A 24,145-nucleotide genomic window follows, 5' to 3' on the forward strand; every position below is an offset into this window, starting at 1 on the left:
TCCCACATCGTACACAGCATATCATCACTTCGATACTGAATTTAACGGCGGAGACCAAGGCCAGCAAGGGGACCCTTAACAAGACCTCCAACAACGGGAAGACCACCGACAAGGCTGCCAAGAGGACCAGGAGCAGCAGATGCGCTGGGAGAGGGAGTAGCACTGGAAGAAGAAGAAGCAGCAACGGAGCTGCTCTTGGCATGGGAATGGATTAGAGCGTGGGTAGGGGTTGGGGTAGCCACGGGAGCCTGAGAAACCATGGGTGCTTTGGAGACCATAGGAGCCTCAATCACAACAGAAGCAGGAGCGGTGGCCTGCGATTGCATGGCATCCTGGAAGTTTTGGACAGAGTGGGTGGGCTCAGCCTTCATGGCGTGAGTAGATTCGGCCTTAACAGAGTAAGTAGGCGTAATGTGACTAGGCTCGGCGTTGACAGAGTAAGTAGGCGTAATGTGACTAGGCTCGGCGTTGACAGAAGGAACGGCCGGAACGGCTGGCACCAGCGGCTTGGCTGGTGCTTCATGGGCCTCCGGCTTGGGAGGCATATCGGCCATGGGCTCGGCTGCGGGCGCATCAGGCTCGGGCGCGTCGGGGGTGGCCATCACAGCGTTGGTAGGGCTAGGGGGGCTGCTAGGGTTTTGGGCGGACATCTTGGCAGCCTCGGCCTGCTGGTAAGCATCCATGGCCCCAGAAAGGCCATTGCCGAAGTCGCCAAATCCTTCATCGTTATCTTCATCTGTAACGGTAGACGAGCCCGATGGACCAAAGGGGAAGCCGGAGGTCATTTCGCTCAAGTCGCCGAAAGCATCGGAGCCAGCGCGAGGGGCAGCGGGAGCCGCGATAGCGCCGACGGCGAGGAGCGCCAGGGAGATGTATGAGTAGTGCATTATGTGTAGTTGGTCAGAGGCCTATTTGAGGCGTATGAATGAATGAATAAAGGGTCAAAGAAAATGAAAAACTTGCGCGACCGGGACAAAGGGATATAATGCCTTTTATGTAGAGAAGTATAGCATGCTGTATCTGTCTATTATGGTTTGTGATCTGCCGCGTCTTCCATGCCTCGCGCCTATATTGATAAGGATCAGCATCGCTGGGCTGGTGGGGTGACGACTGTAGCATAGCAGAAAGGTGCATTATGTCCTATGGGCATGGGAGGGCTGGAGGAAGGGCTGCCTTAGGGACCCGGAGCCAAGTCCTGAGTTATGTTTGATCTGTGGAATGATCAGCCAAGGACCTGCCCAAGGAAGCTTGTTAAGAGGTTGTACAGAGCTTGTTCAAGAGGAAGTAACTGTCGATCATCATTTCGCAACATAATCAAAGCGCGCAACTTGAGTTGTACCTGCATGATGCCGGATTTACTAAGGTTGACATGGTGGCGCACTTGAAGCTCCCGGCTTTAGTGTCAGGCCAATTGTGTGGGGTATGTCTCAATAAACAGAGAACTTGCATCTAATTTTCCAATAGAAATATGATCGCAGTTAACTTCCTCATCTACTGTCTCTGCCAGTCGGGATTGACTCTAGAGACTTTGACCAAGGGGCCCTCTCCAGCCTAATCAAAGCACTTTAATTTTACAAAGGATTGTTGACAGGGACCAACGAAGAGCGTGTAGGGGCGTCCGGCACGCGAGAGGTATTCCCCTGGCAACCCTGTCCACCCCTTGCAGCACAAACCTGATGCCAACATTGTACCAGCCTTCTTTGCACAGAAATAAGGCTGGTTGGTGTTATTCCTTCTTTTACTCACATACTCTTGGTATCGCGTGAGTTAGTATCGCTATCCCAGCGCATTACTCTGGTTTAGTTGGGTTGCATCGAGCATGATCCCGCCCCTCGATTAATAGCCCTATGTTTGATAGGTCAAACGTCTTGTATTGAATTAATTCTATCAAAAGCTCTCAAGCGTTATGCTATGGGAGTTTTTTTTCTTAATCTAAATTATGAGCTCTTTTCCAATGTTGCAGAGACAATATGCCAAAACAATTCAACTGTAGGCCAGTTGTACGAATGTAATAAGCATCTAATGGTGTTGACAGTGACACTACCACTTCGGGTTGCGATCGGCTTTCGAGAAAAAGCAAACAACAGTCTTTCGGGTCCTCGGTGCGTTATCATTTTCTATATTCACTGCCTACAGTCGGGCGTGGCCCGACCTCGGCTGAGAGCAATTATCGCAAAGAGGTAGTCAAAATGAAGTAGGCTACTCATTACTCGGCCCCTCTCCCTCGCTATGAAAGAAGATAAGAATGGCACAATATTGGGGCCAAATTGCTGCTGCATTGAAAGAGAGACGCTCAGCTATCGGCTATCTATGATACTGCCATCGTAGCTATAATGGTGTGATCTGTCTCTCCTCCATCAACAATCGTGAGTTATTGCACAAGTTTGCATCGAAATATCGGATGATTGTTACGCTTCAAAGAATAACAGCTGGAGGAATCCTTGTATTTCCTCTATAAAAGTGTCAAAACAAACTTAGCTCAATTAGCGGCGTTACTCAACTCGACCAAAATGGCAACAAATACGTCTTCTCTTAGTCTGATGATGCCATTCCATCCCAGCGATTGCACTAATTGCTTCCCAGTTTAAAAGTAGGCAGTTAATCCGTAAATATCATTTCAATATGGTAAAATCTTTCCAAGCCGACATCATGATCCCACGGATACTCTCCAATACGAAGAATGCTACCAGCACGGTCTCTTCTGTCGTCGAAACTGACCCAAAAGAAGAGAGAGCTCTAGTAATTATGGCCAAATATCTCAAATCAGTAAACATTTCTTCGATACTGATGTTTTTCTATAGGTATGGCGTCTAGATTTATTCTTCTTAACGATTGGCTTCCTAGGCTACGCCTTCAAATACCTAGACCAAACCAATATTGTGGGTTTATCTGTGACCCTCGAAGAAATATCAATCTGACTAGCTCGAAGAGCAATGCCTACGTCTCCGGAATGGAGACAGATCTAAAGCTGTATGGAAATGAGCTTAACTACTTTACGACTTTCTTCAAGTACGTTGCCCATTTTTCATTATACTGTTCTCACTGACACGAATAGCATCGGGTATATGATTATGTTATATCCATCATGCATCATAATATCCCACATTGGTCCATCAATCTGGCTGCCCGCATGCGAGGTAAGTGAAAGACACGCTGTTATATCTAGGTTGAATTTTCTGACAGCCTTACCAGGTAATTTGGGGCATGTTGACTTGCTGTCTATCTACGGTGACCAGCGCAAAGCAGGTAAATATGAACAGGTCATTCATTGAACCTTCTCTAATTCCAGGTGTAGGTCTATGGTCTTCGTTTTCTGATCGGCTTCTTTGAAGGCGCAACATGGCCAGGCTATTTCACCATCATTAGGTGAGCACTCTGCTCTACTTCAACAGAAGCACATATTGACTCTGCGCTTTAGTCAATGGTACCTACCGCATGAAATGGCTCTTCGGATGAGTCTCTATAACATTGCCCAACCGGTCGGAGCTATGTTATCTGGCGCGATGCAGGGTGCTCTTTCAACTAATCTTGAGGGTGTTCTGGGCCGAACCGGCTGGCGATGGGCATTCATCATTAATGTGAGCGGCCTTCCAATTTTCTCCAAAATTTAGAATACATTTTGATATTTTAGGGTGTCTGCACTATCTTTGTGGCTTTGATTGCCTTCATTCTTCTACCTGGCTTTGTAAGTACCGAGTTCTTGCAACTTGTTGGTGCAAGCTGACTATCTAGCCCGATCGTCCGAATCCGCTTGCCAAATTCTACCTAAGGCCTCGAGATCTCGGTATGTGCATCTGTATACGTCGAAATTTTTGAACAAACTCGCTAAAGTTATGACAAAGCGGTTGCGCAAGAACGAATTCGCCGAATTGGCCGCGATCCCCAGGTGGGAATTACCATCAAGACCTTCCTTCGATCCTTTAGATTCTGGCATATCTGGCTGTTTGCAAGTAAGTCAATCGGTCATTCTGTTCGTATTATAGCTTCATCATTTTGATCACACTCAATAGTTGCTTGGTCTATTGGAACGAACCAGACACCTTCGAACTATTTCAACCTCTGGCTCAAGTCCCTGAAAAACCCCGATGGAACCCGGAAATAGTAAGAACTACCTCTTCCATCAAAGACAAAATCTAATCAGCATATAGCTCGGTTGCAATGCTCAACTACTTGCCAATTGCGGGTCAGGCAATCCAACTAGTTGCCGAGCTCCTGTTCAGCGGATTCAGTGATTATCTTGGTACTCGGCTGCCATTTTTGCTTCTCCACTCAGTAAGCATTTACCAAGAAAAATAAAACAATTCATACTAATTTAAATGTTAGACGATCAACATCACATCACTAATCATCCTGATCATACGACCTGCAAGTGAGAGTGCTTACATGGCGGGTTGGTATATGAATTATGCTGGAGCGTGAGTACCCCAATTCACTTGGCATGATCATTCTTACTGACAATGACAGGGTTTCAACTATGCTTCTCTGTGCTTGGGCAGCTGCACATCTTGAAAAAGAACCTCAAGTGAGAACGGTTCTCTTTGCAACTGGGACTCTCTTTTCGTACCTTTTCAGCGCTTTCTTGCCTATCGCTGCCTTCCCCGCTGCTGAGGCACCGCATTGGAAAATTGGTGCGAAGCTCTATCTCGGTCTTTCTGTCTTGGCTTCTGTGCTCTTTATTACTATCTTCTTCGCTCTTAAATGGCAAGCGAAGCGAGATAGGAGATGAAGGAGAATGCCGAAGAATCTTATGAAACCTGGTGAGACATATATATCGCATGACGGAAGCAAGAGAACGAAGTACAACATGCATTCATATGGCTAGACTTTCTGCAAAACATTGGTTGTGAACGCCTAGCAAATATATTGTGTCTGTCATTGTATAGTCCAGAATATATATTCGGCTTGCATTAACCCAATTTAAATTACTGTTTGCAAGAACTAGAATAAACAACACGTCAACAAGAGGAAGAAAAAAGCAAATACAAGCTAATCCATAAGTTATGCCATCAGATATCCAGCCATGCGACATATATAAACGACTAACCAAATTAGGCATGAGACTACCAATTAGGCATGAGACTATTGGCGAACCCGAGACCCTGGAAATTAGAACCGCAAAAAATTGATGCGTGCATGTGCTTAATGCTAAATTCCCGCAACGAATAGAAACTAATATATGTATGCACCGAAACAGGAAGGACACTTCCAAACTAAGACCCCTGTCTGCATGTCAGTCTCGTTTTAAATCAGCCCACCTGCCAACCGTAACTTAAGAACACGTCGTAGGATTACGTACAGTAGTGAACCAAGAAAATTCTAAACACGCCCAGCATATAATTCATAATTCCAGAATACATGTAAAATTACTACAAAAGCAGCGTCACAGACCTGGTCACAAACAAAGTGACTCAAATAAATATAGACATCAGAAAAATACAATATACTTTCTGTCAATCTCACTCCTCCACAATTCCCGCCACAATAGCCCTAACGCCCAAGAAACCCACCTTAGGACATCCAATACCCATGTCGCGATAAACCGCAATATTATCAACGGTAGTCTCGTAAAGTGCGAAATCAATACGACGCGCAATATGAGCCAGAGCTAGGTAAATCTCGGCATAGGCAAGACTGTTTTTTTCTGTTAGTACATGTACACCGCAAGAATGTGGAGTCAATTCATGCTAGGGGCGGGCAGGGATGGGATGGATTGGAACTCACTTCATTCCGAGACATTGTCTGCTCCCCTTTGTAAACGAGACGATGAATCGATTTAGGTATTCGCCTTTCTCTGCGGCGCGGATCCAGCGCTCCGGGTCGAATTTTTCGGGCTCTGGGAAGAGGGTTGAGTCCATGTGGACGAAGTAGTTTGATTGGCTGACAGGGGTCTAAATTGGACGGTCAGTATATTGTAAACGAAGAAAGAGTATTGTATAACGTTACTTACTCCGGCGGGGATTACCCAGTCGTTATAGAACATAGGCTCGGTCGGCGACACCCGAGCTAGGCGAAGTGTCATGCCATGGCTAAGACGAAGACCTTCGTTCACAACGCCCGTCTAACAAAAAAATAATAAGTCAGCAATTCTCCAAACACAACTGCTCCCAGGGGAAAGATAGAAACCCACCAAATAAGGCAACTTCTCCAAATCTGTCCACGAGGCCCTAGACAACGGCGTCTCAAGAACAGTCTTCAACTCAACACGCAATTTATCAAGAAGATCCTTATCCCGCGCAAGATAAAACATCGAAACAGCAATCGCCCTCGCAGTAGTCTCAGTACCAGCGCCAAGAAGCAAAGCGGACTCATCCTCCAAGCGATCAAGGCCCCTTTCATTCGCCGGCACATCCAAACTAGTTAACGCATGAAAAATAGTCGACCGCCCCTCCCCCTCTGTGCCATTTTTCTCCTGCTGTCTCTCCACAGTCTCACTAGCCTGTCTCCGCAATCGACTCTTCAAATCAAATAAATCAGCCATACAAGGCTGCAGCCAACGCAACAGAGCCGGCGGCGCAGCCCTAAAAGCCGTAATCAGAAACGGGAAGAACCGGTTAATATGAAACATGACCATCAACCCATTAACAGCGTCGGCGAGATCGTTGCTGCGCGAGCCGGCGCTATCGTCTAGGTAGCCGTGGCTCCAGCCGTAAGAATAGTGGGTGATGACATCGGCGGTTAGGGCAGCGAAGTCCAGATGGAGACTGAGGACGGTGCCTGCTTTGTAGGCTTTTTCGAAGTTGCTGATGAGTTTGTCGACTTTCTCGTGGATTAACGGGGTCAGGCTTTGCACGGAGCGTTTGGAGAAGTAGTTGCTTAGGATGTTGCGACGGAAGCGGTGGTGGTCGTGGCCTATTGTTCCTACTAGGGAAGAGGGTGCGCCGAAAGCCACGGCGTATTTTGGGTCCTTTGATCTTTTGCGCGCGCTGCCGGCGTGGATTTCGTCGTAGTAGTAGGGGTCTTTGATGTGTATCTCTCGTGGATTGATGCGCACAATTGGGCCTGGTTGCTGTTAGTGGGTGATATCTCGTTATATACTTCCGACATGAAGTAAGTTATATACTTACCGTATTTCTCGTGCATGCGCTCGATTTCCCAAATGTACATGCCACTCTTGATGATATCGTAGTAGAACTCATAAAGAAAAGTAGCAGCAGCAATCTTCGGACCTGGGAATTTGGACAACGGGTGAAAGTACAAATGGTAAATAGTTCGCAGCGCCAAAAACCCCAAAATCGATGTCGCCAAGACCCCGGTGTAATCCATCATGGTGATACAAAAAGCAACAGGAACGGGTGAGGCTCAAGAGCACAGATTACACTATTGGAAGGAAAAATTGAGAGGGACATGAACGAAATAAGAAGGAAAAGAAGAAAAGAACCCACAGGGGACCTGCAGGGTAATATAAGATACTGCTTTTAAATCCATATTTCATAATGGATAATAGAGCCTCCACACGATCGATGCAATACTACCTAATCCTGATAGTAAGACCTTAGCAGAGAACGCTCATGCCCCCCACTAAGTATACATAGTCGGCGCGGCCATTCGTCGAGCAAATCATCCGACCTCGACCCCCTGCAGGCGCATCTCACGCTAGGACCGGCGCGAAAACAATAGACCTGTCCGCGACCCTGGTAACAATGGATAGTTACTAGTATGCCGGCCGAGCCAATGTGATATGTGTGCTGAGGTACAGCATGCATGGTATATACAATCCACCTCGTGCCAGCCAGGATTCGAAGCGGTCCAATTAGAAATTTGGGGATGGAGTCGGAGTGAACTAGGCTGGTATTAGCTGCAGCGCAATATAAAATGAGAATAACGAAAAAAGCAATTTAGGTAAAAAAAACACCAGAGCGAAAAAAGACAAATAATGTGGACTATCTGGTAATCGAAACCAGGACCTCCCGCACGCTCGCGGATGCGAAGCGGGCGCACTACCAACTGTGCTAACAGCCCAGATTGGTAATCACGTTTTCCCTTATTACGACTTGTGAAGTCATGCGCTGTTGACTGCTTTGGGGTAGAACATATAGCCGCCGGGATAAGTGCTCTGGGGTTCGCTTAGTATTGTTTGTAGGGTATGGGGTATAGATATTCATTTTATACTGAAACTAATAGAGTAGACTTACAACAAAAAGAATGAATACAATACAAGTTTTGCGCTATAATGCCAAATGGACTACCAGTGCGTTCCTGTAAGAAACAAAGGTCCACAATTTACACCTATGAAAACATCCGTAAAAGCGGGGGAAAATAGAACAAGTATGGAAGAGAAACATAGGAAAAACAGCTGGAAACAAATTGGACAGAAAAGAAAATTCCGTACTCCGTTTTAGATCCAAATCTAGACAGCCAACATCTTCTTGATCTCGGCAATGGCGCGGCCGGGGTTCAGACCCTTGGGGCAAGTCCGTGTGCAGTTGAGAATGGTGTGGCAACGGTAGACACTCATGCTGTTGTCGAGAGCAGCCTTGCGCTCAGCGGTCTTCTCATCACGGGAATCGGCCAGCCAGCGGAAAGACTGGAGCAGAATGGCGGGACCGAGGTACTCCTCGCTGTTCCACCAGTAGGATGGGCAGGAGGTTGAGCAGCAGGCGCAAAGAATACATTCGTAGAGACCGTCGAGCTTCTTGCGGTCCTCGGGGCTTTGACGGAATTCGAGGCCCTAGCAGATGTTAGATTTTGGTTGGTTATACGCGTGAGTAAATGACTTACGTCTTCGGTGGGGGTGTCGCGCTGGAGATATGGCTTGATAGACTTGTATTGCTTGTAGAAGTGGGTCAGATCAGGGACAAGGTCCTTGACGACGTAGGTGTGAGGCAGAGGGTAGATGCGAGACTCGGACTTGGTATCCGTGGGAATGCGGCCTACACAGAGGTGAGATTAGCTCGGGTTCGAAGCTACGGGACGCTGATCGAGTGAGGAGTGCATACACAAGCAGGCGAGGGTGTTGACACCGTCAATGTTCATCGCGCAGGAACCACAAATACCCTCACGGCAAGATCGGCGGAAAGTCAGGGTAGGGTCGAGTTCGTTCTTTATCCGGATGAGAGCATCGAGCATCATGGGTCCGGTCTTGTTGAGGTCGAGGTCGTAGGACTGCATCTGGGGCTTCTCGCTGGGCTGGTCCGGGTTCCAGCGGTAGACCTTGAAGGTCTTCATCTTGGGATTCTCGCTGGGAGTAGGCTCAACAGTCGCATAGGTGCGAGCGAAGGCAGGGCGGAACATCGGCCGTGACGCCGCGAAGAGGCGCGAGGTGGTGCGGAGGGAGGCCATGGCGGGCGATCGGAAGGTGAAAAAACACCTGGGAGAGAAAGAGATGGAGAGGAGGGACAGCAATGAGCTGAATAGAGGTTGATTAAAGTGAAAGAGGGGAGATGATCAAGTAACCAGTAGTCAAACAGGATCTCTAGGGATCTCAGCTTCCAGAAACCAAATAATCAAGACAAAATGAAGTCCAAAGGAGTCTCTACACTAACCTCGGGTTTGAGCGTCGGCTACTTGCTGACTCATCCACTTTCCGCCAATCACAGCTAGGGTAATTGCAAGCGTCGGGCGGACACGGCGTCGTTCCTCGAAGGGAATTGTCCACTGCCGACAACACTTCCGACTGCTACTGGGAGTTGGTCTCAGTTGATCTGGGAGACGCGATGGGATGGAAGATGACTGCCTGCTCTATTATCTGAACTGCTTCTGTCTCCCTCATTGATCCTGGATTCCCCAAATCCACAAGCTTGCTGCCTCAGGCTGCAAGGCCATTCCCGGTTTGGTTGCCGACAGGATAACTGCTACTCCGCCCTGCCTCGGAATCGTCATACAGCCTCACATGTCATTGCCATTGGCATTGGCATTGGCTTCATCTTTCATATATACATTTGGACCACTAACCCCGATTGACATAGTTCTGATGCCACTCATAGTCCCGATCCCTCGTCAGCAGATCCCGAATGGCATCCCGCGGCGACACGGGATCCCGTCCTAACAAGTCCGCCATAAGAGGATCGATTGTGCTCGTCTCCCCCTTCGAAATCGCATCATACCAAGACGTCAAGGCTTGGAAGAACCCTTCCGACTTTCCTCCCTCGTCAGTTGCTGCTTTTAACGTGACGAATTCCTCCGGAGAAACAAGCTTGAACTGAACCTGTCGCCCGGTTGTCTCGTTGATCACATCCACAATGCCAGAGAACGTGATGGTTTGTTGCGCAGTGAGGAGTACGATCTCCCTGTCATGTCCTCCACGCATCATCAGTCGCGCTGTGGCTTCACCTAACTCTGCTCGCAGGGTGAATGCTACCGGGCCGTCGGATGGGAGGTAGATGGTTGATGTGCTGGGATACCACCCCATAAACACTGGGAAGGCGTCGGTGTATAAGCCCTCGCGGATGGATGTGAAGTTGATATCAGCCCTGGCTGGTGTTAGCGGTGCTGACGGAGCTCACGGTCCGGCCTAGACTTACTGTCTCATCATTTCCTCTGTCAATAGATGGGCTTGTTGGACATTCGCCTTGGAATCCGAACCGTATCCGCCGAAAGCGAGAGATGTATACCACACCTGCGACAAACATCAGTTGGGCTATTTGATCGAGAGATCGATCGACTCACATGTTTGACATTCATCTTCTTCGCTGCATCGACAAAGCTCTGGTGTTGGTTGCGACGTTTCTCGACGTCGAAGGTATTGGTGCTCACAAAAAGCAGATTCTCCACGTCTTCGAATGCGGATTCCAGCGTTTGAGGGTCCTCGTAGTTGACCACCCGAAAGGCGATCCCTCGGTCTTCAAATTGTTTGCGGTTTGCCTCTTTCGAGGATGCTGCTGCAACTTCTGATCTGGGGACATTTGCAATAAGGTGAGAGAGTACCCGTGAGCCAAGGCCACCGGTTGCTCCTGTGACTAGGTACTTGAGAGTCATGTTGGGAAGGATACAGTAGAACGATCGTTTTTCAAGCCAACCACCACAACAAGCCAATTGTAGTATATTGAATAGATATTAGTTTTCGATACGTCGTTCGGCCTTTATATATTGCGCTTTCATTAAATGAAAGAGAATTGATAGCTTTGCGTCATACCTTTAGGTTGAAGTGTCCTGAACGTTGGTAAGCAAGCGTGATTGATAATCAGCCAATGGACGCTGTTTCAACTATTCCAAAATAAGGTAAGACCATACATACGTCCCTGCGAATGAAAAGCCCTGAAAGAATGCTTCTTACGAAATATCCTAAATCCATGTCGGAGCCTCGCTGTTGTTCTGTCCGAAGCAGTGACGTGGCCTGATATAACTTATAGCGACAAAAGACTACATATATCCCAACAAAGTTGACACACCACAGACAAGATCTAAACAGCATACAGCCCCGAACCAAGAAACAAAGAAACCAGACTTTTAAATTAATTAAATTACATATAGTTTGTTAAACCAACCCAGAACCCCCCCTAGGCTCCTCAGGACTCTCAACCCTAGTAACATTAACAACATTAGTAACGTGAATACCAGGCCCCTTCAAATTCACACCCCTGGCACTAGCCCCATCCCCATGTCCATGGTTCCCATCCCTCGTCCCAACAGAAACCTCACTAGGCATCATCTCATAGTCATCCCCACCGAGCTTCGACCAATTAATCAACCGCTTATTATCGCGATTACTAGACGCAACACCACTAAGCGGTTTGGAATGGCTGCGGAGCTTTGTCGACCGGGATCGGGAGCGCGTGTGGCTGGATGTGTATTCGGTGAGGTGGGCGAAGACGTTGCCGAAGACTGGCTTTAGGGCTGGCACCGAGAGCGCGATTAATGTGCCTGCTATTTCGGCGTTCTCGATGCATAGCATTGGGTTGTAGGCCCAGCTGCCGTCTGAGGCCCATTGGCCTATTGCCACTAGCCAGACGCGGACTGCTGATATGACGATTACGCTGCGGGTTGTTAGTTGGATTGGGATGGGGATGGTGGTGGTTGATGGGACTTACAAGACACCCGGGAACATAACGATGGAAAGTTTGATCTTCTTCTCCATTGAGATGTGCAGTTCTTTGATGAGGATTGCTGGGATGGCGAACATGAGGATGTCGCATGCGAGGGAGAGACCTGAATTGACGGAGTAGACCAAGCCCCAGCTGAGGCAATTGTATGTCCTAGGTTCTGTTTGCCATTCGTAAGGCCAGAGACCTGTTACTGGTCTGCAGTGGAAGATCAGGAGGAAGAGCTGGGGGAGGTAGGCGGCGAAGAGGAGGGGTGCTGCGACGAGGATGCTCATGTGTAGTTTTGTTGAGCGTGCAGTGAGTCGGTAGTAAAATGCTAGACCGGATAGGCGACATAGGAAAAGGGCTGTTGTGTAGAGGACGTGGGCGACGAAGTCGAGGACTTCGGTTTGGCGCACTGTGGGCATGGAGAGGACATATTGGATGTATTCGATGTGTCGGCCGCTTCCTAGGTTGATGAGGACGATTGAGAGGACGACGATGGGGATATAGAGTACCTGCAATCGGGGAAATGTTAGGTTATCAAGTATTTATTCCATCTTGGGGCCATTTGTAGGGCTGAGTTGCTTTTCCATGCATGCGCTAAACACTGTAGCATGCATTATGTGGGCGCGTGCAGATCTGGGGTGAATAGTGGAGGACGCACAAATGTCAAGATGGCCAATGCATCATCCAAACCGATTTTCTTGACGATATAGGCTCTGGCGTATAGACGTAAGATCATTAACAGGCCCGTGAGACAGATCATGAAAATGATTCCCACAATGGCGGAGTGATCGCGGGACTGGGCGAGGTATTCCAGCGAGACATTGCTTGGGATTCTCCCTGCTGCAGACGCAGCGAGGATATCGGCGGGGATGGTCATGCTGAGGATTCAAGCAAGTGACACTATCAGAATGTACATCAACGAAGCATCGTATGGATTCAGATGAAGATGGAAAAATGTCTATACAAAAGAAAGGATCTATTGAGTGTGAATGCTTGAGGAAAGTGGACGCGGGAGCGGGTCTGGTTTTCAATAATGTGAACTCGATCTGAGGAACCAAAGAAGTGCTGTTTCCGGTTAAACGCCGAGCCTGATATGAATCTACGGAGTGTGGTTCTAAAACTTCCGAGGCTTTGGTCAAATCAGAAATTCCCTCCCAAGATAAAAGAAACCTTCATTTACCATTGAGTTCAATGTGTTTGACTTCGTAGCAGAAGTGTAATATATGGAAATCTTTTCCGCAAATCTAAGGCCAGTTAGCAACAGAAGATAGCATCCATAAGCTCATCGCTTGAAAAAGCCTTCCAATTCAAACTCTATGCGTCTAGTGGGGGATATCGTAGTCCCGTAAGTGGCGGAACCAGGTTTGCGGAAGAAAGTTAGCAGAACGCGACAATCTCGCGATTCTTATACATAATGCGTCTATATAACTTATATCCGGTGGTAATAGTCATCATAGAGCTTCGAAAACTGCACAATTCCATGTAGCGCTGAAGTTGAGCGCGGCAGTGGTCGGAACCATACCAAGTCTGACCAATGAGCAGCGACATAGTGGGCTTAGATCGTGCGATCTCACGGAACAAAAGTTGTTTCCGACGTTGCGGAGTGGGTCTGCAGGCTCTTCATGGTACAAGGTGTTCACTTGATTAGGCAGGTGGGAAGCTATTAGTCGCGCTAGTATAGATTGATTCTCGCATGTCGCGCACAATCTTGACGCTAATGGAAAAAACAAAGCTTGGCCTTGGTTGGATAAACGCCACGGTTGGACCGACTCTTCTGTTTGGAAGATAAAAATCAATAGTTTCATTTGGATAGAACGCCATGGAACAGAAGAACCAAAAAAACGCGAAGAAAAGACGCCTAAATAGGGAAAGTTGGCGAAGGGGATTAGTCATGACAGGGATCCACAGCAGTTTGTGTTGCAGTTGGAGTATATCACGGCGAACTCCCCAAGATCAACACTTCCACATGGTTTTTAGTGGAGTTTGATCATCCTCATTATGGTACCTTTACTCCAGACTCTGGTGAGCGGCCTCGCCTTGGCAGGCTCTGTCATTGCTGTTCCTCAAACGCAGCGTGAGGAAACAGATACCCTGGTGGCGTCTCAGATCCTGACCAACCCCTATACCTATGACTTCCCTCGTCTGGGTGCCCCTGGGGCCAAGCTCTTCCCTATGCGCCGTTGCCACGGCTTCAAGCTGGAGGAGGCTACGGTTGATGAGATCCAGGAGCGTCTGACGAATGGTACTTTCACCAGCGTTGAGCTGTTGGCTTGCTACCTGGATCGTATTCACCAGACGCAGCCTTATTTGAAGTATGTTACACATGGACTCCCTTGTGAATATGGAATATCTAACCATATTCCAGTGCTATCCTGCAATTGAACCCGGATGCTTTCTCCATTGCCCAGAAGCTCGATGCCGAGCGTGCTACGGGCAAGGTTCGTGGTCCTCTCCACGGTATCCCCTTCATTGTCAAGGACAATATTGCCAGTAAGGACCGCATGGAGACCACTGCTGGTAGCTGGGCTCTGCTCGGCAGCGTTGTTCCCCGTGACTCTTACGTCGTCAACGGCCTCCGCAAGGCTGGTGCTTTGCTTCTTGGAAAGGGTGCTCTGAGCGAGTGGGCTGATATGCGCTCGAACAACTACTCCGAGGGCTTCAGTGCCCGCGGTGGTCAGTGCCGTAGTGCCTACAACTTCACCGTCAATCCCGGTGGTAGCAGCACTGGCCCCGGTGTTGCTGTCGGAGCCAACCTGGTTCCCATCGCCCTTGGAACCGAGACAGATGGCAGTGTCATCAACCCCGCTCAGAGAAATGCCATCGTTGGCATCAAGCCCACTGTTGGTCTGACCTCTCGCGCCGGTGTCATCCCCGAGTCCCTGCACCAGGACACCGTGGGTACCTTTGGTAAGACTGTCCGTGATGCCGTCTACGCCCTCGATGCCATCTACGGTATTGACACTCGTGACAACTACACTCTCGCTCAGAAGGGTCTGACCCCCAAGGGCGGCTACACCCAGTTCTTGAGCAAGAAGGATGCCCTCAAGGGCGCTGTCTTTGGTATCCCTTGGGAGTCATTCTGGGCTCTCGGCGACGCTAATCAGATCTCCCAGCTCCTCGAGCTGGTCGAACTGATCAAGTCCGCCGGCGCGACCGTCGTGAACGGCACCGAGCTGCCTCACTACAAGCAGATTGTTTCGCCTAACGGCTGGAACTGGGACTACGGTTCCACCCGTGGCTTCGCCAACGAGTCCGAGTACTCTTACATCAAGGTGGACTTCTACAACAACCTGCGCGACTACCTCTCCGAGGTCAACAACACCAACGTCCGCACCGTCGAGGACCTGGTCCAGTACAACACCGACAACTACGGCTCGGAGGGTGGTCTCCCCGGCATCCACCCAGCCTTCGGCTCCGGTCAGGACGGTCTCATCGCTTCCCTCGAGAGCAAGGGTATCATGAACGAGACCTACTTCCAGGCTCTGGAGTTCTGCCAGCGCACCACCCGCGAGGAGGGTATCGACGCTGCCCTGAAGCACGGCAACCGTACTCTGGACGGTCTTCTGGTTCCCCCTGATGTCGCTCAGAGTATCCAGATCGCCGCCCAGGCCGGTTACCCCGTTATCACCGTGCCGGCCGGCACCAGCGATGTCTCCGGCATGCCGTACGGTCTTGCCATTATGAACACTGCTTTCTCCGAGCCGACCTTGATCAAGTACGCCAGTGCTATCGAGGATTTGCAGAAGTCTTCTGGCACTAAGTGGCAACGCTCTTTGCCGGAATGGCGCGGATACCTCCAGCGCAACTTGCCTGTCATCATGTAAATAAATGGGACTATAATAGCGGTGTGGGGCTTCTTGTGTCTATGCTGTATACTACGCATCATTGGTGATATAGAATATATTAATAGATAGATGAATTCATTCGACTTGAATAAGTCTAATGGTTTTGTTTGGATATTTCGGAAATCATCCGACTTTCATATGAAGCTCTTCTAGAAGAATGGAATCCTTCCTTATTGGGGAAATTGCCCGTTGATAGCAGTTAATATATGAGTCCACACTGTCCACCTCAATTCCCCGAAATTACTGCTTAACACATCCAGTGGGTCTCATAAGGCGGTGATGGTCAAGGTTCAGTCATGATCAGGTGCCGGGATCGACCCGCAGGCACAGGACGTGATCATCGCAGTTCTTGATCCCATTGATGCGAAATCAGGAACCTCCTGATCGACACTGTGCACGGAGTAGGGGTAATCTACACTCCCAGAATTTCGCCAAGACGGAGAATCCTTCTCGGAAATACTCTCACCAAACGCTCATTCCCCTCAGTGCCAACGACATACCTCCACCAGATAACTCACAAGGACTCACGCCAATTTAACCCCCCCGGAGACCAAGCTGAACCTAGCAAACCGCCGACACCAGTCATGGAGCAAGCTTACTCCATCCAGTTACGTTGTGGAGACTTCAGCCATAAGCGTGAAACAACCTCACGCACCGGCGCTGATCCTCTAACGCTGGCTTGATTTACGGCATCCTAGCCTTGAACACTCTACTTTAATTCCTGGAAATTGCTACTTTTACCGCTGCACAATATAACCGTGGCTGAAATTACCCATTTGACCGTTTGACACATCCAATTGGCGATCAGTCTCACCATCCACACAACTTAGAACCCGTCTCTCTTTAATTTCTTCCACCGTTCCGGGTCGTCCACGACGACTCCCCTGAATTATATGATGCATTATGGGACCTTTCTCCGCAAAAATGTGGTCCCATGGTCCCATCGACTACACCTTAGGGTTTCGGGGCCATTCGCCGGTCCACGAGGCCTCACTATCTCTCAGACAAGAAATGAACCAGGGGATTTACCGGTGTGGGGGTCGAGAGCTCGAGCTTCTTCATGCAAGTTTGCTAGCCTGGAACAAGTGCAAGACTTGGTATCCTAGTGTGCATCAGCCTACTATATAAGTTCCATGCCCGACGGGCCTGTCGCCTTTTTCTTCATCCCCTCCAATTAAATTCCCCGACAGTGCCAGACCTCAATATGAAGCTCACTGCTATCCTCGCAGCTCTCGCAGCCCAGGCTGCTGCTATCTCCGTCTCCGGCGCTGCGGAGGGTTTCGCCAAGGGTGTTACTGGTGGTGGCTCTGCTACCCCCGTCTACCCCAGCACCACTGCCGAGCTGGTCTCGTACCTTGGTGACTCTTCCCCTCGTGTCATTGTCCTCACCAAGACTTTCGACTTCCGCAACACTGAGGGTACTACCACCGGTACCGGTTGCGCTCCCTGGGGCACTGCTTCTGCTTGCCAGCTTGCTATCAACAAGGACAACTGGTGCACGAACTACGAGTCGTCTGCTCCCTCCGTCTCTGTGAGCTAGTAAGAACCCCCAATCTCATCCTCATCCAAATAGATCACGACTAACCGAACTCCAGCGACAATGCCGGTTCCCTCGGTATCACCATTGCCTCCGACAAGACCCTGCTGGGCTCCGGTTCCGCCGGTATCATCAAGGGCAAGGGTCTCCGTGTCGTCAGCGGTGCCAGCAACATTATCATCCAGTGAGCGAGCTCCGAACACCCAAATATCGACTCCATATAACTAACAAACACACAGGAACGTCGCAGTCACCGACATCAACCCCAAGTACGTCTGGGGTGGAGACGCCATCACCATCGACAACGCCGACATGGTCTGGATTGACCACGTCACCACCGCCCGCATTGGTCGCCAGCACATCGTCCTCGGCACCGACGCCTCCAAGCGCGTAACCATCTCCAACAGCTTCATCAACGGTGCCAGCGACTACTCCGCCACCTGTGATGGCTACCACTACTGGGGTATCTACCTTGACGGCTCTAGTGATCTCGTCACCATGAAGGGTAACTACATCTACAAGACCTCCGGCCGTGCCCCTAAGGTCCAGGGTAACACTCTTCTGCACGCTGTAAGTTACACCGTCGCCAGCACCAATTCCCACCACCAAACAAAACAATACTAATATGAAATACAGGTCAACAACTACTGGTACTCCAACTCCGGCCACGCCTTCGAGATCGGCTCCGGCGGCTACGTCCTAGCCGAAGGCAACGTCTTCCAGAACATTCCCACCGTCGCCGAGTCCCCCATCTCCGGCCAGCTGTTCAGCTCGCCCGACACCACCACCAACGCCAAGTGCAGCACCTACCTCGGCCGTTCGTGCCAGGTTAACGGATTTGGATCTTCTGGTTCGTTCAGCCAGGCTGATACCGGGTTCCTTAGCAACTTCTCTGGCAAGAACATTGCTTCTGCTGCTGCTTATGGTACTGTTGTTTCTAGCGTTACTGCCAATGCTGGACAGGGTAACCTGTAAATTTATTTCGATTGAAATTGACTTTGGTCTGATCTGATTCCGAGGGGTGGTGTGTATGCCTGTTGATTGGGTTTATGTGCTACTCTACTCGGGATTTGGGGATGAGGGGGCTGTGAGGGTCGAAAAGGGAATATAATTGATATGTTGTGTGTATTATTCTATTCTATTCTATTCTTTGTCTATCGTTAATTACAATACTTTATATGTTTTATTTTCTTTTCTGTTTCGAGTAACTAATTTGATTGTTTGGTAAAAAGAATAAGTCTCTGGAGTTTGCCCGTCTCTGATGGTATGTAGTTGTGCTCAATCATGAGTTCATAATAATAACGGAAAGTGCACAGTTCAGTCAAAGTCCACCTCAAGCATTTCACTGCAGTCTCCAAGAATGATCCGATCAGTTAATAACAAAAAGGCCAGGCCCAGCGAGAGTCACCTTGGTCACCTCGTAGGAATTTGAAAACGGTCCGTCAGTTGTGGTGACAACGGCAATGGTCAAGCCATTCATTCCATGTGCTTCATAGGGAAACAAAGCCTCCCCCGTTACCTCGTTGCCTGTCCGAGCGATGACCTTCAACGGCTCCACGATTGGCAGGTTCTGTTGATTGATATAAGTCGCCCACAGGGAGCTGTCACTGATATTTTGATGGTCAACAAAAGAAACAATAACATCCCCAGTTCTCGCGCCGGGGGTTTGGATGACGTGCAAAGGCTCGAAAGGCTCGAGCGGGAAGGTGTGAATGTTGGGGCAACTGCCTGGAACGGTGAAGCTCTGAACCGCACTAAAGGCGAAGTGGACATCGCCAGTGGTCGGGTACGGCAGTTCGCTGGGAACCTTGCCCTGCATGATGCGGAACCAGCCTTGTTGCTCGCCCTTCTCACCGATCAGGGAGGAGATTTGGCGTGCCAAGGTAAAGTCACTGCTCAAGGCGTATCGTTCGACAACGTCTTGCAGGACTCCTAGAGCCATATCTGTGAACTTGACGGCAAGCTCAATGGCTGCGTCAAAGTTGTCGACGGGAATCGAGTACTGGCAGGGAAGCATGGGCTCGATGCCGAACTGGGCCAGGTGATTGTTGGAATCCAGGACTTGGAGCTCCTCTTGCTAAAGGGCAGGTCAGTCACTGCCACTTGCAAATGTTGGATGGGAGGGTCCATACAGCTAGAATGACTCGCAAACCACTCAGAATAAAGTGTTTGTCGTCTTCAGTCGCGAAGCGATATCCATGAACCTCTTCGGTGATGTTTTCAATTAAAGCATCAAAGAAAGAAACCTCGAGCATCGCGTTCATTGCGATCATCTTGAGGTTGACAATACCTCCTTCGCTGATGCCGAGGGGTGGAGGTCCATTGGGAAGGGTACCATGCGCATTCTCTTCGATAGTCTCCAGCTCGCTGGCACTCGGGGTAAGCAGTCCGTTTGGCAGGGTCTTGGGGCCAGTCGCATTCAGCGGGGCTGCAAGGACGTATGAGATGCCCAGAAGGACGGAAAGGATATGAAAATGCATGACAAGTATAGAGAGATAAAATGTAGAAGTGGGTTGAGAAATGCTATGTGTGCGGAGATATGAGAGATATGAAGTGAGGAAGAGAGGAAGTTGGATTTGTATAGATGGAAGGGACTGCGTGATGGAAGGCGCGTCTAAGGTCAACATCGAGTCAACGAGCGATGCAAAAAGCTTCACACAGTTAATTGGCGCTCTGAAACGATCCTGCAGATTACTGAATTAAACAGGTATATTCTCATTCATCAATATTAACTCATAGCTCGATAACTAAGCACGTTCCACATAGGTAGTCGTCTCCTTCTCACTAACATGAATCTCCTTCTCAACCTGATGCAGATCAATATGTGCGACAACAGCATCTTCACCATCGAAGATCCTAGCCAGCTCCTCGAGAGTAGGGCCCCGAGTCTCGACGTAGAAGAAGTAAACAAAGAGGAGTTCAACAAAGATCCAGATAGTGTAGATGAGTGACAAGTTCCAGTGGTGAGGCAGGTCCTCCCAAGCAATGGGGTTGGTATAGCTAAATAAGAATGTCAGTGTTACAATATCAACCGGAGATAAGTTAATTTACTTACTTTCCAAGAACTAAAGCAGCCTGCACAGTCAAGTTCATGATCATCATACCCTTGGCGCGCAGGCGATAAGGCAGGATTTCAAGCGAGTACGCAACAAGCAGACCTGACCAGGCGATGGAGTAGACGACGGCATGGAGCCAGACGAAGACGACTTGTGGATAGCCTGCGCTCTTTACATCTTGGGTTCGCTCGTAGACGGAGGATACAACGGTCCAAGCAAGGAACATGAGAACCATGCCTGGAAGGATTGTTAGCATTGACTTTGGTTTTGTAAACGAATAGATGTCAATACGCACCAACTGTGGAGACCAGGAAAAGAGGCCGTCTTCCGAACCGATCAACGAAGAAAGCGCTGACCACAGCGACAATCAAACTGAGTAGAGTCTTACCACCATCGAGCTATAGAAAATCAGTATGAAGTTCAGTAACCTGGGGTAAAAAACGAACCGGAATCTTCTTGTTCTGTTCGGTAATACCCATGCTGTTGTAGATCAAGTTGGTATAGTTACTAAACAACGCATTGCCACTATATTGGGAGATAATTCCCAGCGAGACCAGGATTGCCAGACGATAACGGTTACCCTTCGTCCGCATAAAGTCGAGGTAGCTGCTGTTCTTTTGGTACTGCATCTCCATACTGATAGTCTCCTTGATCTCCCGATATTCGAACTGGACGGTGGTATTATTCTTGTCTCCGTTTCCGTGGTAGTAGGACAGTATATCCAAGGCTTCCTCGTAGCGCTCTTTGGAGATAAGCCAACGGGGAGATTCAGGGACCCCTAATGATGGTTAGTCAATTGGACGGTGTCGAAGTAGTCAAATACGTACACCAGATAAAGGCGATCTGAATCAGGGCTGGGAAAATTTGAAGGAGAGTCAAGGAACGCCACGACCAGTCGTTGGGAATATGCATAGTTCCCCACGCAAGCCATGCCACGACTATACACCGTTAAAATTTGTCCCCAGAATTAGAATGGGGAGACCCTACCCAATGCACCCAAGTTCCATAGACAGTTGTAAATAGTTGTAACAATTCCTCGGTGTTGAGGGTGGCAGATCTCGGTAAGGAGAACGGGGGAAGCCATCTGGGCCAGACTGCTGCCAAAGCCTAGGACCAATCTACCAGTGACATACACTGAACAGTATTAGCACACAATATAACTCAGAGTATACATGTCAACATACTGCCGTAATTCTTGCAGAATGCACCGAGCAAGCCACCGAAAATCATCAAGACACATCCCATGACAATTGGGAGTTTACGGCCCCATCGATCGGCAATAAAAGGACTTTCAAGGTTAGTTTTTTCCCGCACCTAGAATTGTAGAGTGACTTACACAAATGGGAAACTGACAAGACTACCGATCTGGTAGGTTGCATTCATCAATCCCAACTTGGAGCCACTCGGAGTGTGAAAGTAGGCCTGCCAAGCATCTATATTCTGGGAGGTATTGAGCATCATTCTGTGCAATTTTCGTCAGCCTTATAAGATGAGCATCAAGCCAGAATACTTACCCATCGTATCCAGTAGTCGCAGAGGCAACACACAGCACCGCTGCCCAGCAATAAAGCCTGCGCAGGCCTGGTTCCTGCCACCAGTTGACCTTCTCCAGCTCAGGTTTCTCATCCTGAGCAGCTCTCAGCTCAGTCTTGAGCGTCGACGCTCCAACTGCGATAGGCATGATGTATTTGATGTCTGCTTAGACGAGCGCAGGGTAGATAATAGGGATTGGAATGTCCACCAAGCTTGTGACACAACAATGCATAAGAAGCCCAAGGGAGGGGAATCCCAGAGGTTTTAAGCGGTTCGAATTTGCCAGCTTAGGATATTTAACGATGATATTATCCGGTTAGTGAGAAGTGGCGGGCTTGGCTGTATTTGCATGGGTTCATAGCTCTTCCAGATTAGTAGTCAAGGGACGTTGGAAAATCAAAATCAAATAAAATAGGCGAGGAATTTAGCATGCGGCACAGATCTCTTGCAGGGCTGGCATTTGAGATGGCTATTTGCCGGGTGAGTGGCCTGTCAGGGCCCACGAATACTTCCGAGTATAGTATCATCCCCGGTTTGACTGTCTTAGGGCCTAGGCTAATTGTGCTTAGGATCTGACCGGGGATATGATTGGTGCAAATAACGCCATAGCAAAGTCGCGTGAGATTTAGCCTCGCTTAGGGCAAGGCCTCCTCTTTGATCTCTCCCCGGTTTGACGGGCCGAGGCCCACAAGGCGATCAACCTGGGGTAGTTCTGGGGAAATACATTTGATTTGAATATAAAGATGGGTTTGTTGTTGTTCAAGGTTTGAATATCTGGCCTTTGCGTTCTGCCGAACTGGTTCAGGGTCTCACTCGCTCCGTGCCCAAATAAGCAACCAGCCTAGCCCGGAGGCTAATGGGAGTGCCAAGAAGCCCTTGGAGCGCCGTTCATTTGCGGGGTGCGCCATCTCCAGACACTCGTCTGACAGCTCATTGCTATTTAGCCGGTGGGCTTTCTTGGCAACGCCATTGAATAGTTCACAGGGACGGGATAGATCTTAAGCTTCAAGCAAAATGCCGAAAGAAGAAGAGAGTAAACACGTAGATGACACTGACCGCCCTTATTTACGCGTGAATCACGGCCTGTGGGTGGTCAGAAGGGTGGCAGAATAATATATAGGGCCACCTTCCCGAAGTAAGTAACTTCCATTGTCGCCATTCATTTTATAGAAACATAGGCTCATGCTTCAGTTCGCCACAAAAGCCCAACATGGCCAATTCCTACAAACTCTCGCAAGAGCAGATCGACCACTTCATGCGGTTTGGGTACGTGCGAGTACCAGACTGCTTCTCAAAAGCCAAAGCAAACGAATGGGCAGGCGATGTGTGGTCGAGACTCGGCTATTCACCAACAGACAAGTCAACCTGGGCAAATGAAATGACTTGGATGGGCGACACCAAAGAAGAAGCTGTCAAAACATTTGCCCCCAAGGCATGGGCCGCCATCTGCGAACTTCTCGGCGGCGAAGACCGCGTGGCACCCGAATCGGCTAGCTGGAACGATGCCTTGATCGTTAATCTCGGCTCGCCCGAGTCCGAGGGAAAATGGCCCAATCCTGCTGATCTGCCGGGGTGGCATGTGGATGGCGACTTTTTCACGCATTTCCTTGATTCGCCTGAGCAGGCTCTGCTGGTCATACCCCTGTTCTCCGATATCCAGGATCATGCAGGTGGCACTATGGTCTGTCCGGATGCGCTCAAGTTCATTGCCCAGCACCTGGTATGTGGTTGAGCCTCCTATCCTACTTGGCGTCTTTTCTAATTCCCCGTATTTAGTACAATCACCCCGAAGGTGTGACTCCCTATATGCTCCCACGTGGCCAGCAGCCTGACGGGAATCCTATGAAGACGTCGTTCTACTCGGACATTGTGAAGCAGTGCTCTGAGTTCCATCAAATGACTGGCAAGGTCGGCGATGTGATTCTTCTTCACCCTTTGATGGTCCACTCGGTTTCTGTCAACAGTCTGAGACATCCCCGTGTCATCACTAATCCGCCGGCTCAATTGAAACAGCCATTCAATTTTGACCGCAATGACCCCTCCAAGTATAGTCTTGTTGAAAAGAAAACGCTATCACTATTTGGCAAAGAGAGACTAGCGGGTTGGAAGATCAAAGGCCAGAGAGAGTTTGTTACTCCCGAGAGGCTGAAGTGAGCTGCCGGCAGTCTGGACAAGCAATGTCAGCCTGATTCTTGTATTTTGTTTAGC

The 24,145-nt window shown here is 49.2% G+C and overlaps 10 protein-coding genes across 10 annotated transcripts; 4 read left to right on the plus strand and 6 right to left on the minus strand.

Moving 5' to 3' along the window:
• Positions 1–41: 41 nt before the first annotated feature.
• On the minus strand, positions 42–887 carry PENARI_c009G12324 (uncharacterized protein; the record flags this gene model as incomplete). The annotated part of the gene is made up of 1 exon (XM_022632077.1): positions 42–887. One exon carries the CDS (start codon positions 885–887, stop codon positions 42–44), a length of 846 nt encoding a protein of 281 aa, XP_022488126.1.
• A 1,762-nt stretch (positions 888–2,649) lies between these two features.
• Positions 2,650–4,726, plus strand: PENARI_c009G03734 (uncharacterized protein; the record flags this gene model as incomplete). Its single annotated transcript, XM_022631817.1, has 14 exons — positions 2,650–2,739; positions 2,802–2,879; positions 2,930–3,009; positions 3,056–3,137; positions 3,193–3,246; positions 3,296–3,366; positions 3,419–3,578; positions 3,632–3,685; positions 3,733–3,784; positions 3,843–3,950; positions 4,011–4,101; positions 4,149–4,272; positions 4,324–4,415; positions 4,465–4,726. The coding sequence occupies 14 exons, from the start codon at positions 2,650–2,652 to the stop codon at positions 4,724–4,726; spliced, it is 1,398 nt and encodes a 465-aa protein (XP_022488336.1).
• Positions 4,727–5,456: 730 nt separating this feature from the next.
• Positions 5,457–7,266, minus strand: PENARI_c009G00278 (cytochrome P450; the record flags this gene model as incomplete). Its single annotated transcript, XM_022631707.1, has 5 exons — positions 5,457–5,631; positions 5,722–5,888; positions 5,948–6,058; positions 6,128–6,999; positions 7,065–7,266. The coding sequence occupies 5 exons, from the start codon at positions 7,264–7,266 to the stop codon at positions 5,457–5,459; spliced, it is 1,527 nt and encodes a 508-aa protein (XP_022488158.1).
• A 1,081-nt stretch (positions 7,267–8,347) lies between these two features.
• sdh2 (succinate dehydrogenase iron-sulfur protein subunit SDH2) lies at positions 8,348–9,279 on the minus strand (the record flags this gene model as incomplete). Its single annotated transcript, XM_022631918.1, has 3 exons — positions 8,348–8,668; positions 8,719–8,870; positions 8,937–9,279. 3 exons carry the CDS (start codon positions 9,277–9,279, stop codon positions 8,348–8,350), a joined length of 816 nt encoding a protein of 271 aa, XP_022488286.1.
• A 257-nt stretch (positions 9,280–9,536) lies between these two features.
• Positions 9,537–10,914, minus strand: PENARI_c009G12413 (SDR family oxidoreductase; the record flags this gene model as incomplete). The annotated part of the gene is made up of 4 exons (XM_022632079.1): positions 9,537–9,619; positions 9,892–10,409; positions 10,461–10,555; positions 10,606–10,914. 4 exons carry the CDS (start codon positions 10,912–10,914, stop codon positions 9,537–9,539), a joined length of 1,005 nt encoding a protein of 334 aa, XP_022488397.1.
• Positions 10,915–11,453: 539 nt separating this feature from the next.
• PENARI_c009G05286 (uncharacterized protein) lies at positions 11,454–12,843 on the minus strand (the record flags this gene model as incomplete). Its single annotated transcript, XM_022631857.1, has 4 exons — positions 11,454–11,459; positions 11,513–11,912; positions 11,967–12,475; positions 12,625–12,843. 4 exons carry the CDS (start codon positions 12,841–12,843, stop codon positions 11,454–11,456), a joined length of 1,134 nt encoding a protein of 377 aa, XP_022488361.1.
• A 1,121-nt stretch (positions 12,844–13,964) lies between these two features.
• Positions 13,965–15,790, plus strand: PENARI_c009G03045 (putative amidase; the record flags this gene model as incomplete). Its single annotated transcript, XM_022631797.1, has 2 exons — positions 13,965–14,278; positions 14,332–15,790. The coding sequence occupies 2 exons, from the start codon at positions 13,965–13,967 to the stop codon at positions 15,788–15,790; spliced, it is 1,773 nt and encodes a 590-aa protein (XP_022488197.1).
• A 1,225-nt stretch (positions 15,791–17,015) lies between these two features.
• Positions 17,016–18,323, plus strand: PENARI_c009G05518 (polysaccharide lyase family 1 protein; the record flags this gene model as incomplete). The annotated part of the gene is made up of 4 exons (XM_022631863.1): positions 17,016–17,350; positions 17,407–17,532; positions 17,588–17,918; positions 17,985–18,323. The coding sequence occupies 4 exons, from the start codon at positions 17,016–17,018 to the stop codon at positions 18,321–18,323; spliced, it is 1,131 nt and encodes a 376-aa protein (XP_022488417.1).
• A 394-nt stretch (positions 18,324–18,717) lies between these two features.
• Positions 18,718–22,085, minus strand: PENARI_c009G07494 (putative sexual development protein (LsdA); the record flags this gene model as incomplete). Its single annotated transcript, XM_022631920.1, has 11 exons — positions 18,718–19,425; positions 19,481–19,776; positions 20,104–20,348; positions 20,404–20,641; positions 20,700–20,802; positions 20,851–21,182; positions 21,232–21,342; positions 21,392–21,538; positions 21,589–21,692; positions 21,741–21,866; positions 21,919–22,085. 11 exons carry the CDS (start codon positions 22,083–22,085, stop codon positions 18,718–18,720), a joined length of 2,577 nt encoding a protein of 858 aa, XP_022488233.1.
• A 1,062-nt stretch (positions 22,086–23,147) lies between these two features.
• PENARI_c009G09495 (uncharacterized protein) lies at positions 23,148–24,091 on the plus strand (the record flags this gene model as incomplete). Its single annotated transcript, XM_022631991.1, has 2 exons — positions 23,148–23,657; positions 23,714–24,091. The coding sequence occupies 2 exons, from the start codon at positions 23,148–23,150 to the stop codon at positions 24,089–24,091; spliced, it is 888 nt and encodes a 295-aa protein (XP_022488280.1).
• Between the last annotated feature and the right edge of the window lie 54 nt (positions 24,092–24,145).

The sequence above is a fragment of the Penicillium arizonense genome, assembly GCF_001773325.1.
Source record: "Penicillium arizonense strain CBS 141311 chromosome Unknown PENARI_contig009, whole genome shotgun sequence".
Taxonomy (NCBI): Eukaryota; Fungi; Ascomycota; class Eurotiomycetes; order Eurotiales; family Aspergillaceae; genus Penicillium; species Penicillium arizonense.